General features: G+C 45.5%; 1 protein-coding gene across 1 annotated transcript in view; it reads left to right on the top strand.

Annotated features, from left to right (window-relative positions):
- Positions 1-17,030, top strand: part of dync2h1 (dynein cytoplasmic 2 heavy chain 1) — a gene marked incomplete at its 5' end in the record, with an annotated part of 236,486 nt that overhangs the window by 15,435 nt on the left and 204,021 nt on the right. The window contains 11 exons of the mRNA XM_084443002.1: positions 1,285-1,449; positions 1,628-1,726; positions 1,856-1,995; positions 2,618-2,846; positions 6,418-6,545; positions 6,724-6,839; positions 11,408-11,535; positions 12,013-12,162; positions 12,689-12,894; positions 14,092-14,247; positions 14,826-14,940. Of these exons, the coding sequence (XP_084299128.1) occupies positions 1,285-1,449; positions 1,628-1,726; positions 1,856-1,995; positions 2,618-2,846; positions 6,418-6,545; positions 6,724-6,839; positions 11,408-11,535; positions 12,013-12,162; positions 12,689-12,894; positions 14,092-14,247; positions 14,826-14,940 (1,632 nt within the window). The remainder of the gene's footprint in view (positions 1-1,284; positions 1,450-1,627; positions 1,727-1,855; positions 1,996-2,617; positions 2,847-6,417; positions 6,546-6,723; positions 6,840-11,407; positions 11,536-12,012; positions 12,163-12,688; positions 12,895-14,091; positions 14,248-14,825; positions 14,941-17,030) is intronic.

Raw genomic sequence — 17,030 nt, 5'->3', positions numbered from 1 at the left:
TACACAAATGATGACGACATGTGGTCGGTTTATCCAAATAGCATCTGTTTGTCTTGTGTTATATAGAGTTGGTGGAACCTGGCTAACTATTCTAGCTAGCTCCACAGACCACGGCCATACCAGTTAGCTAGTTAACACTACGCTGGCAGCCAGCAGCATCGTTGGCTAGATAGATAGATAGCTGATCTATTGAGTGCTTAACTGAATCAAACCTCCTGTTCTTCTAACCTGTTAGCTTGCTAGTTAGTAGGGATGCACCGATTCTGGGCCGATCCCGATGTTTAAAATAACAATTCGGCCGATGGCCGATGTTTATTTTATTTTGGTTTTATTCCCCCTTTTGTGCCAGAGAAACAAAGAAATTAAGTGTTTGCTTCCAAAACGCCAATTTTTCACATTTGCATAATAGGTACCTTTATCTAGGTGTGAACTATTTCTGGCATCATATTTTAAAATTAGGCTATACATTTTTGTGCAAAGCAAAACGACGTATCGACAGTGTAGCTGGAATGGAACTTTCTGAAGCAAGCGTGCACTGCATCTCCATCTAGCCGGCTGAGACGGATAGCCAACTTACTGTTTACAGCTCACAGCGTAGGCTAGATAAAGAATATACACAGAATAACTATAATAAATAAAAGGATTAACGAAATATGAAGTAATCTAATGATCCAAAAAAGTTTAGGTCTACAGATATACTGGATTATGAAGATGATCGGAGCCCGTCATTCCTACTGCCGTAGGGCGAAAAAGGCATCAGGCAAGGCACCAGGCAGCCCATGTCACTTGAACTTCAAGTTTTACAAGTTGCATAGAGCATATCTTTGTCTGAGATGGTGAAATATTCCCACACGGCCGACATTTTTATTCCACTTTAATTTGAAAGCAAACTACATCACGGATCTTCTCCGAATCTGCAGCTGGGTAGGCTATGTTTTTCAACAAAAAAGCCATAATTGTTGCGACATAACATCGGCCACTACTATCAGTGAATGTAATTTTATTTGCTGATGGGCCGATGGCAGTCAACAAGGCCAAGATCGGCCGATGCCAATGTTCGGCCGATACATCGGTGCATCCCTACTAGTTAGCTAGCTTGAGGTAATCCGATTGCACTTGGCTGGTTCGTACTTAGCTACCAATAGCTAGCTAATGTTGTTACTACAGCAGTGAAATGTGCTCGTTCCACAGGGGCGTCACGCTGTCTCGCCCGAGGCGCTCTGTTGCTTTAATCTTTCACTGTGTGTGTCTGTGTGTGTGTGTGTGTGTGTCGTCCCTGAGCAGCAGAACCCTCGTTCTCAGTCCAGGGAGTCCGGCGGCAAGGTGCAGATCACCTGGGACAACCCCAGAGAGCTGGAGCTGTACATCACTAAGCTGCAGTCTGCCGCCGAGAGACTCGCCACCGAGAACAGGAAGCTGCGCAAGTGGCATACTGACTTCACTGAGAAGGTGCACTTCCTGTCACGTGACCTATCTGTCACCCCTCCATACTCTGTAGTGAAACCGTAACTGTGAGAAAACCACTGTGTATGTGACTGTTGCCCGTGCGTGTGTGTGTGTGCGTGTGTGCGTGTGTGTGCATGTGTATGTGTGTGTGCGTGTGTGTGTGCGTGTGTGTGTGTGTCAGGTGGTGAGCCTGATGAACGTGGACCTGCTTCGTCACCAGCAGCGCTGGAAGGACGGACTACAGGAGCTACGCAGCGGATTCGCTGCCCTGGAGGCACAGGTGATGACGATGATGATGATTTGGACGAGGACTTCCATCCTTGCTAGTCTGTTGAGGCGTTGAAGTCTGTATTGTGTGTGTGTGTGTGTGTGTGTGTGTGTGTGTGTGCGTGTGCGCGCGCGCTTGTAGGGATTCCAGCCGGGGGACATGCATGCGTGGAGGCAGCACTGGAACCACCAGCTGTACAAGGCTCTAGAACACCAGTACCAGACTGGCCTGGAGGCCCTCAACAAGAACCTGCCTGACATCCACATAGACCTCTCCTTCAAGTCAGCACCTCTCCCTCTGTCAGTCTCTCCCTTTCCCTCTCCCTCTGTGTCAGTCTCTCCCTTTCCCTCTCCCTCTGTCAGTCTCTCCCTTTCCCTTTCCCACCGTCAGTCTCTCCCTTTCCCTCTCCCTCTCCCTCTGTCAGTCTCTCCCTTTCCCTCTCCCTCCGTCAGTCTCTCCCTTTCCCTCTCCTTCTGTCAGTCTCTCCCTTTCCCTCTCCCTCTGTCAGTCTCTCCATTTCCCTCTCTTTCTGTCAGTCTCTCCCTTTCCCTCTCCCTCTGTCAGTCTCTCCCTTTCCCTCTCCCTCTGTCCGGCTCCTATCTCAGTTTCTCTTTTCGTTCTCACTCTCTGTTTTCATATTGTATGCAGTCGAAACAAGTCGTAAATTGTAAACCAGTCGACACAGTAAGATTCTGCAGGCGTTTTTTCATTCAAGGCTTAGCCAGGCGTTTGTTAAATTAACTTGACTGTGTTTATGACTGAATTAACTTGACTGTGTCCCGTTTCCTGTATTTATTTTTGTGTGCTTGTTAACCTGGTTGAAGCACTGTGAGTCCTCTCTGTGCGTTATACATAAATTGAACTTACTTACAACCCCAACCCCCCCCCCCCTCGGAACTCTAGGCAGGGTCGTCTGCAGTTCCGGCCGGCGTTGGAGGAGGTGCGCGCGCGCTACTACCGCGAGATGAAGAGGTTCATCTCTATCCCCAACCAGTTCAGGGGGGTCAGCGCCCAGGGGGAGGAGCTCATCTTCAGCATCATGATCGATAGGAACGCCACCGGCTTCCTCACCATCTTCAGCAAGGCCGAGGAGCTGTTCGCCAGGCTGCTGGCCGTGCAGGACAAGTTCAAGGTCACCTAGATTTAGTCTGTCACAAGGGGTAGGGGTTGAAATCTTTACCTACTGTAAGAAATGGGACACCACTCGCTACGTCTGCAATCAGAATTTTATTAGTTGCCTGATTTCCTGTGGAGTCCCAGGGAAAATACAGTATGATTACTATTATCATAGTGACAAATCTCACTAAATTTCAGGACAGAACAAGACAGATTAATCAATTGAACAGCCAGGAAGCATGTTTACACATCGTCTGTTAACGTTAGTCCTGCACATAGAAATGAAGCACTGATATCAGATGAGCAGGGAAGTGCAGAAAATGTGTTGCTGGATTATTTTTCAGACTTCATACACGGAATGAAAAATCAAAAAAGTTCTATTGATTAGATTAGATTCAACATGCACAGTAGCCTACAAGTATCTCACTAGAACGTCAAAATAGTTAGGCTACACCGAAATGCAGTTGACATCATGAATAGTAATAATATTTTTTCTTAAATGCGTGTCATAACGATCTAATTACATGTTCCTTTGCATCTACATTAAACTTAGTTATTCCACGGGTTTTACAATTCCTTTGCACCTACATTAAAGGTATAATATGTACTATGTGGATTATTTCCCCCATCTAGTGTCTAAAGATAAGAACTGAAACAACACAACGTATTGGTTGCCAAAATGCCAGAGAATGCACAGTTTCAGTCATACTGTGAAAAGATCTTCACTCCGATAGGAACATAACGTTACACTAATCAGTAATCACAATCAAGTATTTCAGAGTGCCATGTAATAAGTTACGTTAGATGCTGTAGTGTGGAGATAACGTTAGGTCTGGCTATGCAGATTCCAAGAAAGATAACGATAGCTAGTATAGCACCATGCAACTTTATCCCATGAAACTCCATAAACTCCGTCCAACGAGCAAAGGCTGGCCCGATATTTATCCGACTTTTGCTCCTTCTTCGGTCACTGAGCTTTTGAGATTCGTATCGCACGGTTTGCCGGGGCTCAGGCGGAGAAGAAGGATGACGAAACTTGGCCATTTTACCAAATGTTTATCTGAAAAGAGTGAGCAGAAGTGGACGGAAAAGCTGCCGTTTTATAGTTGCACACACACTTGATGCTAACCAACATCTATAATGCTGCTAATTCATGGAAGTATAACGTTAGCTGGCTACTGCTAATCTCACAGTGGTGAAGCTAGAATAGTACCTGGCAACCCAGCGTGCAGTACCAACGCTGTAATACTATTGGTTGGTGCGATATCAACAGAGTGTCATTGTCGGGCCGTCAAAATTTCATAATGTAATAATTTCAGACAAAATATCATTTTTTATGGAAAAGCAATACTTTTACTCTGCAGCCTTCGCAAAGCCCTATGGATGTTTTTTTTTTTTTAAATGTTTATTTTAATCCACATATTACATATTATACCCTTAAAGTTATTCCACGGATTTAACAATTTTGAATGAGTAGCCTACAGTATTTGCCAAGATATCGGACTTCTTTCCCATGTTTTTTCACGGCACCGGCAGCTATGTTTCATATCACTGCCTCAGTTTGCAAAGCATTGCGTGAGTTTTCATCTACCCCGCAGTTTCAAGTCAGCATCTGAAAACCCTCGTTTTGGAGGGCTGTTTGAACGTCCACTAGCCCTCGATATGCCCCCTAGCCCTAGAAACTGAAAGAATGGGACACATTACCCTACGCGTGAATGCGCAAAATGTAGGGATAGGGCCCAGGGCTAGGGCTAAGGGGGGATTGGGCCTTAGACTGTGTTAGGTAGATTTAGCTAACCTTTGTGTGATTTTGATTTAGTCTGAGTGAGGTAGATTTAGTCTGTGTGAGGTAGATTTAGTCTGTGTGAGGTAGATTTAGTCTGTGTGAGGTAGATTTAGTTTGTGTGAGGCAAGGTTATTATAGTTAACGAAAACTAACTAAAAAACGAAAACTAGGTGTGAAAAAACATTTTAGTTAACTGAAATAAAAATAAAAACTAGGCTTTACAAAAAAAACTATAACTAACTAAAACTGTATTGTGTGTTTACAAAACTAGCTAAAATAAACTAAAACTGTAGAGAAAATGTCCTTAGTTTTAGTCTTTTTCATTCCATACATAAGCCTAGTATTTTGGGTGGATATGAAATCTATCCTCCATTATTTCTTTAGCTGTGCCCCTGCGCAGAGGTAATCTGACGTTCACCAGATGGTTTGTTTTGCAGAGAGTGAAACAACCTGAGCTCACGAGATCAGGATGGTCTCACGAGGCTAGCGCAGAAAAAAAAAAACTAAAACTAATACTGAAACTAATAAAAACTAAACTAAAACTAAGCATTATCAAAAAATAAAAACTAAACTAAACTAGCAAATCTGCTTTAAAAACTAATTAAAACTAAACTGAAATTGAACACAAAAAGTTAAAACGATATAAAAAATAAAACATAATGAAAAAAGCAAAACTATTATAACCCTGGTGTGAGGTGGATTTAGTCTGTGTGAGGTAGATTTAGTCTGTGTGAGGTAGATTTAGTCTGTGTGAGGTAGATTTAGTCTGTGTGAGGTGGATTTAGTCTGTGTGAGGTAGATTTAGTCTGTGAGGTGGATTTAGTCTGTGAGGTGGATTTAGTCTGTGTGAGGTAGATTTAGTCTGTGTGAGGTGGATTTAGTCTGTGTGAGGTGGATTTTATTCTGTGTGAGGTGGATTTTATTCTGTGTGAGGTAGATTTAGTCAGTGTTAGGCAGTAGGTAGTGTTCAGCTAGGTTAGAGGAGCTAGTGTTTGTTGTTCGAGTAGTGAGTGATTACTGTTGAATTTTGTTTGGTAACTCATTGTGTGGTGAGTTGCTGCACATCTTTCACCACAGGCTCAAAACTCACCTCTTCAACCAGAGCTTACTACCAGGATCCTCCCTCTTAAGCATCTATTGTATTTAGATTTTACTGCTCTTGCACTTGGGCTTGACCACTAGATTATACTCATAGTCACTTGTTTAGAAAGGAGATACACTTGTGAGTTCTGGTGAGTAGTAGTACACTGACTTCCTATGTTAAATGCAGTTATTTTAAATGGCTTTGGTTAAAAGCGTGTGCTAAATGACTAATGTGATGTGATGTGCAGTGGGGAGTTCCACCAGGGGAAGGTGCTCTCAGGGCCTGGGGTTGTTCAGTTGTGTCTCACTCAGGGTGACAACCAGACAGTAGCAGATTTGTCATAAGATATCAGAGTTGTGTTTTGATTTGAATTAATGAAAGTTGATGATCTGGCATGCACATCATAGCTGTGTGGCCAAAACCAGGCCTTCGCCCACAACAAAGCTCTGTTCTGCCTTCTTCTGCGACCTTTCAGACATGAACCCAGACCACAATCGCCAGCGCTTCTCTCTCCCACACGCAGGGTTTCTGGTGCTTTTCCACTGCTCTCTGGTCTGTTTGGTCCAGATTTGACAAAAAACGGCCTTTAACCGACTGTAAATGTTTAGGTGGGCTCAGGGCTGATGCCTAATGAAGTGTGTGTGTGCGTGTGTGTATGTGTGTGTGCGTGCGTGCGTGCGTGCCTGCATGTGCGTGTGTGTGTGTGCGTGTGTGTAGGAGTGGGTGGTCCTGGGCCAGGTAGACGTGGAGGTCCTGGTGGAGAAGCACCTCCACTCAGTACAGGACTGGGAGAAGAACTTCAAGGCCCTGAAAGTCCGGGGGAAGGAGTCGGAGCGCCTGCCCAGGTACGAGCATCTGAGCCTGGGCTGCTGGGGGAGGAGGGAGGGCCTCCTGTCAAGGCTGGCTGGATGGAGGCTAGGCTGACTGAGGAGTTTTTTGAAACCTGCACATTGTAGTAAAGCAAATGTTTCAGCATGGGTCTTAATCAGCTTCTAACAGAGACCCCCCCCCCCCCGCCCCCAGTGTGGAGAAGGTGGACTGTATCACAGTGAACTGTGAGCCTGTGAAAGCTGCCATCGATGACCTCATCCAGAGGCTGTTTGACGCCCTGCTGATGTCACTCAGGAAGTCCATACAAGGTAAAGACAAAACAGACAGCATGATGTCACTCAGGAAGTCCATACAAGGTAAAGACAAAACAGACAGCATGATGTCACTCAGGAAGTCCATAAGTGGTAAAGACACAAAAGAGAGAGCAGTGCATGGCATTGACACATCATCGAAAGGGAATAGTATATTATGTATTCATATGAATAGTCAGATCTGAGTCATACTGGTATAGTGGTGAGATTCACAGCTGTGAACTGGTTGCCTGTAGGCGGTACAGTAGCTCTTAGAATACCGGATGACTAAAGCCTTGTTCACACTGCTAGTGACTGAAGTGACTCAAATTGTCTTTGACTTAAATCTGACTCTGATCTGAATTACTCAATCCAGTCTGATATTTCATGCCACATTTCAAACTACATTCAGGGGCGTTTAAAGATGAATGTAGTCTTTAATCTTTTTTTTTATGATTAATAATTTGTAATTATTTCTTAAACAACATACAAAATATAACATCCACGTATACATATACAGTAAACCCCCCACACACACCCCTTAAAGGAGTAGTAAAGGGAAAATTCATGTGTAACCCTGTTTTAAGGTTACTTATGATCATATACAATGGTTCAGATCAAAACGTTGACAAAACTAGCACTTTTGAGAAAGTCTGATAATTGCTCTACCACCGTTTAGGTCATATAAAGTATGAATCCTGTAGGGTTTTATTGATAATTGTATGAAATCCATTGACTTGTATTGAAGCGACTGTTGTAGATGTGTAGATCAATCCGCAGAGGGGATTCAGGAAGCGGAACTACTTCAAGGCATTGCACGAGATCGGAATCAGTTCAAGTGGAAGTTTACACACGTACAGTATGTGCTGCGACTAAATAGTTATATGCTAAATATTTAAAAAAGCCTTTCCAGGTGAACTAGAATCTTACTTTATGGCGAATTATATGTCAGAACGCCAACTAACACCTCGGTGAGTTTCGTCTTTGAAATTGAGAGTTTAACATGTTTTTTGAATGATTTTTGAAGGTGCCCACCCACATCCATTGTATGACCAAAACGGTGGTAGAGCAATTATCAGACTTTCTCAAAAGTGCTAGTTTTGTCAACGTTTTGATCTGAACCATTGTATATGATCATAAGTAACCTTAAAACGGGGCTAAACATGAATTTTCCCTTTACTACTCCTTTAAGGGGTGTGTGTGGGGGGTTTACTGTATATGTCTACGTGGATTAAAGACTGCGTCCTTCTCTCGCATAGCGTCAAGTGACCCCTGATGTAGTCTTTAATCTTAAAAATCGAATTCCTTACCAATGCGTCTTTAGTCTGAACGGTCAAACCCGACTGTGCCCTGAAGTCAGCCTAAAGTATTTTTTTCAGCGATGACTTCATCACTTTGTGACGCAAACGGTGTGAAGAAAGCACAGGCTCCACCAGCTACACTGTGCAGAGTCGTTGATACTCTAAGACAGTGGTTCTCAAACGGTGTGCTGCGGCACACTGGTGTGCCGTGAGGCAAGTCCGGGTGTGCCGTGCGATTTTGTGACAATTTATGTAAAATAATAATACTAAAAAATAAATAATTATTATAATGGTTATTTTATTATTAGTTCATGGCCTGGGTAAATATTCGATTCGGATTGGCGGGAATAGTTCAAAATAATGCCTTATGTTGCCAAGGCAACATATGACGCCTCCGGTGCATGACAGTGTGAAAGAACGTGAAAATGGATCGCTTTCTTGTGGGGAGCCAGCCACAACAAACCACAAATACAGACTCGCCACCTAAAAAGAGAAAAAAAACTGTCAGCAGACAGTATCACGAAAGCTACCTGTCTTTTGGCTTCAGCTGGACCGGAGATGTCAACAGCCCTCAGCCTGAGTGCGTCATCTGTCGGGAGAAGCTAGCTAACGGTAACATGGTGCCAAGCAAACTGAAGAGGCACTTGGAAACCAAACATCCGTTCCATGTCGATCGAGACTTGGCCTACTTCAAAAGAGCGCAGAATCTGAACCAGAAGCAGCAAGAGCGTTTGTTGGACTGTGTGAAAGTGTCATAAGGTGATGGAGGCTAGTTATATACTAGCGGAGCTAATCGCCAAACAGAAGAAACCTCACACAATAGCAGAGACACTCATTCTCCCTGCTTGCAAAAGAATTGCAGATGTCATGCTAGGTCCAGATGCCGCAAACGCGCTATCAAAAGTGCCTTCATCTAATGATACCATCAAACGAAGGATCAATGACATGTCAGATGATATCGACCAGCAATTGACGGAGAAACTGCTGATCAGCACATTTTCTCTACAAATAGACGAGTCTACTGATATAAGTGGGGCGGCCCAACTTCTGGCAAATGTCAGATATGTTGACGCCGGTGAGTCTATCAAAGAGACTTTTCTCTTCTGCAAAGAAATGGAAAGCCACACAACGGGAGAAGAAATATTCAGGGTAACAGACAGCTATTTAAAAGAGAGAAGTCTGACCTGGGATATGTGCGTCAGTGTTTGCACAGACGGCGCGGCATCCATGACGGGGAGAGTGAGATGACTTGCCAAGGTGAAAGCTCAAAACCCAAATATTCAGACGATCCACTGTATTTTACATCGAGAGGCATTAGTTGCCAAAACCATGCCCCCGGAATTGTCTGAGGTGCTAGATCAGGCTGTGCAGATGGTGAATTACATCAAATCAAGGCCTCTGAAGTCTCGCATCTTCTCCCAACTGTGCACTGAGATGGGAGCTGACCACGAAAGCCTTATCCTCCACACGGAAGTACGTTGGCTGTCCCGGGGGAAAGTTCTGTCCCGTCTTTATGAGCTTCGGCGAGAGCTTTTGGAATTCTCAGGTGAACATGCAGTCCCACACAAGGACAAACTCAAAGATACGAGGTGGTGCGCCAAGCTGGCTTATCTTGCAGACATATTTGGGCATCTCAACGAGTTAAACGCCAAGCTCCAGGGCAGGAATGAAAATATTCTATCGTCCACAGACAAGATTCGGGGGTTTATGGGCAAGCTTATCCTGTGGCAAGAGGCGTTGGAACACGGCTCCGTGGAAATGTTCCCACTGACATCAGCCGCGCCCCAGGCAGACAGAGAGCGCGCTGTATTTGCCGTGCACCTTAAGACATTAAAAGAGAGGTTTGAGCGCTACTTCCCACGTGTGGACGACATCAAGAAGTACGACTGGATTCGAGACCCATTCAAACAGGAATCAACAGAAAATCTAACTTTGAGAGAGAGAGGAATGCGCAGAGCTCCGTATGGACCGCACACTGAAACTCAAATTCAGTGAGCTCCCTCTGGATCAGTTTTGGTTGGCTTCTGCATCGGAGTACCCGACCATCTCCAGCCACGCTATTGAGCAACTTCTTCAGTTCCCCACTACCTACCTGTGTGAGCTGGCATTCTCTACGCTGGTGTATATGAAGAACAAGAGCAGGTCGCGCCTCTCTGTTGAACAAGACTTGCGAGTGGCCCTCTCTTCAGTACCACCACGGATTAAGAAAATCTGTGGCCAGCGACAGGCACATGTGTCTCACTAGCTTGTAAGTAGGCAAAACCTATTGATAATAGTAAATGTTACTGATTCAATTTTAAATTACATTTATAATTTCTTTAACACATTATAGGCTAATTAGGCCTACAATTTGGTAACACATTATGATAAGGATCTGTTAGCCTAATTTCAATAACTATTCATTCATAATTAAATAATCATCAACGTGTATATACATATACATGATGAATAGATAAGATATTATATTTATGAAATATTTCTAATAGATTAATAGTCTTTTTTCTGTGCTTTTGTGCTGTGCTTCCAGGATCCCATTCCAGTTCATCCTGCTTGCCTCACCTGCACACTCACCACACAATTTTAGACTTTTAAGTTTTTTGTTTTTTTTAACTGAATGCATTGTGTTTAGTAGTTCCTGTTAAAATTAGTTTTCATTCTCAGGCCTTCTCTATGTAAAGAGTGATTGCTGTACACCAGGGATAAGCCTACTGCTGTCTCAGGCCAGATCTACCCCTCCTCTCTCTCTCTTTCTCTCCTTCTCTCTCTCTCTCTCTCTCGCTCATACACACACACACACACACACACACACACACTTCTGTCTTTCTAAATTAATTCTTAAATTATTAATTGTTAATAAATATTTTGAGTTATATAGAATGTTTGTATTGTTTGGCATTAGCAAATAGGCATTAAATAAAAAATTAACAGTGAGTCATAAGAGTAATAGCACGTGTTATAAGGGCTATTTTGCATGGATATGAACATAGGTGTGCCTTGGGATTTTGGCTTGCCCTTTGGTGTGCCTTGGGCACAAAATGTTTGAGAACCACTGCTCTAAGACAACCATGATGGGGCTGCCTCGTCTGAACGCTTAGAAATCCCATCTGGTCACTTGTAACTGATTTAAACTAAACAGATTTGAGCTGTCTGCTAAGGCCTGTCGTGTGAACAGGGGTTACCTGCCTCTCTCTCCTCCTATCACACTTTCTCTCTTTTACTCTTTCTTTTCTGGACTTCTCTTCTCTTTTCTCTCCGCCTGCGTGTCCCTGGCTCTCTTCCCTCCAGGCCACACCCAGGACATCGAGGTGTTTGTGAGCGAGGCGGTGGAGTCTCAGTCCGTGCGGCCGGAGAGCATGGAGGAGATCGGAGAGGCCAACGCCCGACACAGCCTCATCCAGGCGCGCAAACCTGCCGTAAGACCCTCTTCACTCAGCCTGCCGTAGGGACCCGCTCCGCTCTGGAGAGCTGCCTTACAAGTGTGTCTGTGTGTGTCTGTGTCTGTGTGTGTGCGCGTGTGTGTGTGCGCGTGTGTGTGCGCGCATGAGTGTGTTTGTGTGTCTCTGCCTGTATGTGGGTGTGTGCGTGCATGCGTGTGTGTGTGTGTGTGTGTGTGCGTGTGTGTGTATCTGTCGCTGCCTGTGAGTGTATGTGTGTGTTCATGAGTGTGTCTGTGTGTGTGTCTCTGCCTGTGTGGGTGTGTGCATGCGTGTGTGTGTGTGCATGCGTGTGTGCGTGCGTGTGTGTGTGTGTGTGTGTCTGTCTGTGTGTGTCTGTGTGTGTGTGTGTGTGTGTGTGTGTGTGTGGTCATGCGTGTGGGTGTGTGCATGCGTGTGGGTGTGTGCATGCGTGTGTGTGTGTGTGTGTGTGTGTGTGTGTGTGTGTGTGCGCAGATCCTGTCCCAGTTCCAGGCGGCGGAGGAGAAGAACCGCCTGCTCAGGGCCGTGTCTGGAGGAGGTCTGGACTCCCTCTCCTCCCTCAAGGCCCGCTGGGACAAGATGGAGCTCATCATGGAGAGACACCAGCTCATGATCAGAGAGCAGGTACACACACACACACACACACTCATGAACACACACACAGGCAGAAACACACACACACACTCATGAACACACACACATACACTCACTCATGAACACACATAGCCTACTGTACACACACACACAGGAAGAGACACACAAACACACACACTCATGAACACACACACACACACACACACACACAGGAAGAGACACACACACACACACTCATGAACACACACACAGGCAGAAACACACACACACTCATGAACACACACACATACACTCACTCATGAACACACATACACACACACACACAAACACACTCACACACACACACACAGAGACACACACTCATGAACACACAAACACACAGGCAGAGGCGCTCACACACACTCATGAACCCACACACACGCAACACACACATGAACACACGCAACACACACACACTCATGAACACGCAAACCCGCGTACACACATACACACACACACACACACACACACACACTCAGAAACCCCTGGCGTCTGTCTAACATTGTCCCCCCTGTAGGTGGAGGTGATGAGGAGTAATGCTGAGAGCCGTATCCAGGCCTACAGGCTGGATCTGGAGCGCTTCAGGGCGCGCTGGGACCAGCTGAAGCCCAGGGACGAGGTGCTGGAGACGGGGGACCATGCCGCCCTGCTGGCCTGCCTCCAGACCATCAGGGACAAGCAGCAGGAGTTCCAGGAGCTGGAGTTCACACGCACGCGCCTGCTGTAGGTCGCTCTGACACACACACACACTCATCTGGTCCTGCTGTAGGTCGCTCTGACACACACACACACACACTCATCTGGTCCTGCTGTAGGTTGCTCTGACACACACACACACTCATCTGGTCCTGCTGTAGGTTGCTCTGACACACACACACACTCATCTGGTCCTGCTGTAGGTCGCTCTGACACACACACACTCATCTGGTCCTGCTGTACGTCGCTCTGACACACACACACACTCATCTGGTCCTGCTGTAGGTCGCTCTGACACACACACACACTCATCTGGTCTTGCTGTAGGTCGCTCTGACACACACACACACTCATCTGGTCACGGTTGTGGGTGTTAGCGGTGTTACTCAGTGTTGGGTAATACACCGTGTGTTCAGCCAGTCATTACTTTAATACCACCCACCGTTGTTTTACGCCCTCACCGTCCTTTTACCTATTTAGTTAATTTTTGCATATCAGCGCCTCATCAAACTCAAACAAGAGTGTGATCTGCCCTCCGCATGCACACACAGCACAGAGCGAGTCTAGAGGAATCACTTTCAATTCACGTGAAGAGAGGAGGGAGAGGGGAGGGGAGGGGAGGAGGAGGTTATGGCTAATAGCCTCTCGTGGCTAGCTAGCCTAGCTAACGTTAACAGCTAACATAGCCACCAAGGAGTGGCTGTTGCCATTAGCTAGCTCGCTGGCTTATTCTAGCAGCCTATTCTCTCACCTATTCTAGCAGCGTTCTGTTCATAACAACACCAATTTGCAGAGGCAATTTGACGTTGTATGCCTCCAAATGCACAATATACAGTAAGGTAAGAATAAGATAAACATTACACTCGCTCCTGTGCTTCTTTATAATCAGAATATGTTTATTGCCACATAGTTTTTCAACATACTAGGAATTTGCTTCGGCTCATACTGATCGCACATTTGCAGGCAAGTCATGGAGGCATGCAACACCACATTCAAACACTCACCGGTGCTGTTCAACATAAGCCTAAGGTCTAACGGTAAAGATGAAAGTAGACTAAGCGCTCTCTCGTAAGCTAGACGGTGCTACCGGTAACACCGCTGTTGTGATGGGTTTATTAAGTCGGTGGGAAAAAATCCACATTATGACATCCCTAACACACACGCGCACACACACACACACACCACACACACAAACTAACCCCCAGCCCTCCCCTCCACTGTTAGTGAGGACTGCCGTCACTTTGAGCTGGAGGCTCCAGACTTGTCACTGGCGGAGGAGACCTTGCGGGACATGGAGCAGTCCTCCTGCAGCTGGTCCCTGTACGAGGAGTGGCAGCAGGGCCTCCAGGAGAAGGCCCAGCAGGACTGGATCACATTCAGGTACTGGTAGAGTCTACAGTAGAACTGCGCTATGATGTTAATATCCCTTCTCTGGGCATCCCCTTGGCTCTGGTGCTGTCGATCGCCTTGTTGAGAGGGGTCAGGGAAGAATTTTTACAGCTCACTTATCTGGCCCCCGGGTGATTACTGTTTTTTTGCTTCCCTCTGGAATATGTAGGGGTGGGTGGTATACCCACCTCCCTTGTTCTCTGTAAAGCGCATTGTGTTGCCTCTGGGTATGAAATGCGCTATACAAATAAAGCTTTGATTGATTGATTGATACAGTATGTGATGTGCCAGGGCCACGCCTCCCAGCCTGCCCAACCACAACTCATTTCATTTGAACACGAGTTCCACAGCTCACTTTACAGAGAGGAGGATTAGACTGAGTAATGAACAGAGAGATGATTAACCAACGTAGTAACAACAACAACAACAACAACAACAACACCAATACCAACAGCAAGAGACAGGATACATCAAACAGAGTAACTGTTTTATGAACTGTGTGTGTGTGTGTGTGTGTGTGTGTGTGTGTGTGTGTGTGTGTGTGTGTGTGTGTGTGTGTGTGTTGGCAGGAGTAAGACCTATGTGTTTGAAGAGTTCCTGTTCACATGGCAGGACAGACTGAGAAAGCTGGACCAGCACACGGCCATGTCTGTCAAACTACAGAGAGAGGTGGACAAGTACAAGGTGATAAAGGGAGAAGGAGAGAGAGGAGGAGAGAGAGGGGGAGAGAGAGGGAGAGACAGACAGGGGGAGAGAGAGAGAGGGAGAGTGAGAGAGGGGGAGAGAGAGAGAAGGAGAGAGAGGGGGAGAGACAGACAGGGAGAGGGGGACAGAGGGAGAGAGGGAGAGTGAGAGAGGGGGAGAGAGAGAAGGAGAGAGAGGGGGAGAGAGAGAGGGGGAGAGAGAAAGAGAGAGGGGGACAGAGAGACGGAGAGGAGAGTGTGTCGGGCCGTGGACAGAGTCACTGGACAACTGACCAGTGCACCTCATCTCCTAAGAGTCTTATTGGCACAAGAGGGTCACCTACACCACACCTTCCTAGCTTCTTTACCCCCACATATGAGCTGTGTTCAGACCTGGGGAGCTGAGGAGACACATGGGCTGTATTCCAAACCGAAGGGCTCATCCCTACGCCCTACATCCTACGGAGTGTCTTCCCTTCGTAGTGAGCACTGTGAAGGGCATAGGGAGTCGGGTGTCAAAATAACGCTCATTTGGAATGCCCTTCAACGTCATTTTCAGGGCTGTCGCATGTGTTAACAGCCTATCACAAGCTAAAGGCTACTTACCATAACCATTGTTAATAAATTAATCCTATCTCAACTGAAGCTAAGCTTTCGGAGAGGGGAAGTGATGTGTCCTGATCTCAGGCTATTATAACCCTCAAGAATTTCACGTAGTAATTGTGCATCAACTGTTTAAGAAGCTGGGTTTGACACAGCTGTAGCCGATCAGCTAATCATTGCTAGTTTTGCATCCGATGTCCCATTCATATCTCAGCCAAACACAACTATGCTTGAACTTTCCCACTTTGATCTTGCCAGCTTGTGCTTCTCATTATCTTTAGGGGAGGTGAGAAGCTTGTGCACTGGAGGGATTCTTTATTGGGAATTAGCCGTTGGATTGTATTCAGACATAACGTAGGCTGGTACTGTCAAGGATCACAGCCGACTGATGCACCCTCTCCTCCCGCAACGGAGGGTTATCAGCCGGGCTGGAGTTCCGTCTCTCATCGCTAACCAGCGGCTGCCAACTTGGGCTAATACAAATTAGCTAGTTACAGCTAGGGCTGTAGGATTGTATCGATACAACGATGTATCGCGGTACGTAGTCTCGCGATACTGTATCGATCTTTCAGCCCGGAGTATCGATACAGCCGGGCGCTGTAAAATGTAAAAAAAAAAAAAAAAAAAATCTTTTTTTTTTTTTTTTTTTGATTTAAATTTTTAAATCCAGTTTAAAAAGCATATTCTACAATATTAAGTTAAAAAAGCATACATATAAATAATTGTAATACTACAATGTTGACAGTTTAAAAAGCATGGATATCAAATGTAAAATATTTATTAGCTAGTTCTCTGTCCAGTCATTGAGTTTGAGTTATCTATATAGTGCATTTGAGCCATTCAGTTTTCAGTCTTGAACACTTAAAATCTTTCAGTAAATGATGTGTGTATCGCAATACGTATCGTATCGTATCGTATTGTATCGTGACCTCTGTATCGTGATACGTATCGAATCGTGACCTGTGTATCGTGATGCGTATCGTATCGCGAAATCCAAGATGATATACAGCCCTAGTTACAGCGTAAATTTGTCAAACTGAATAATTACCACATACATAACAAAAACTACCAATAGCTAGTTTAATCATGATGTAGCTAAGATATCTGCTAAAAATAATTTTTCCATTGACAGATTTAGCTACAATGTCCACAAATCTTTAAGCTAAGTTGCCAAATTACTGTCGCCTCAATGCCCACCATATTTGTTGATAAATTATTGACCGGAGACGCCGCAGTCGCAAAGAGTTGTGGGAGCAAAGGGAGCAAAAGTGACTATTACTTGTTCACTTCGAAAACTACCGTTACGAAGGGCCCTTCAAAGGGAGCACTTTTGCACCCTTCGGATTGGAACGCCCTTCAATATGGCGGAGGTGGGCGTGGCCTCGATTATGTTCTCTTCGAATGGTAGAGCCCTAGCATTTGGAATACAGCCATGGAGACAGAGGAGGGGGATGGAGGCCATCAGGAAGACACATGGGCTTTGTTCAC

The sequence above is a fragment of the Borostomias antarcticus genome, assembly GCF_949987555.1.
Source record: "Borostomias antarcticus genome assembly, chromosome: 1".
Lineage (NCBI taxonomy): Eukaryota > Metazoa > Chordata > Actinopteri > Stomiiformes > Stomiidae > Borostomias > Borostomias antarcticus.
The sequence above is the reverse complement of the archived record's forward strand: the minus strand, read 5'-3'. Positions and strand labels throughout refer to the sequence as shown.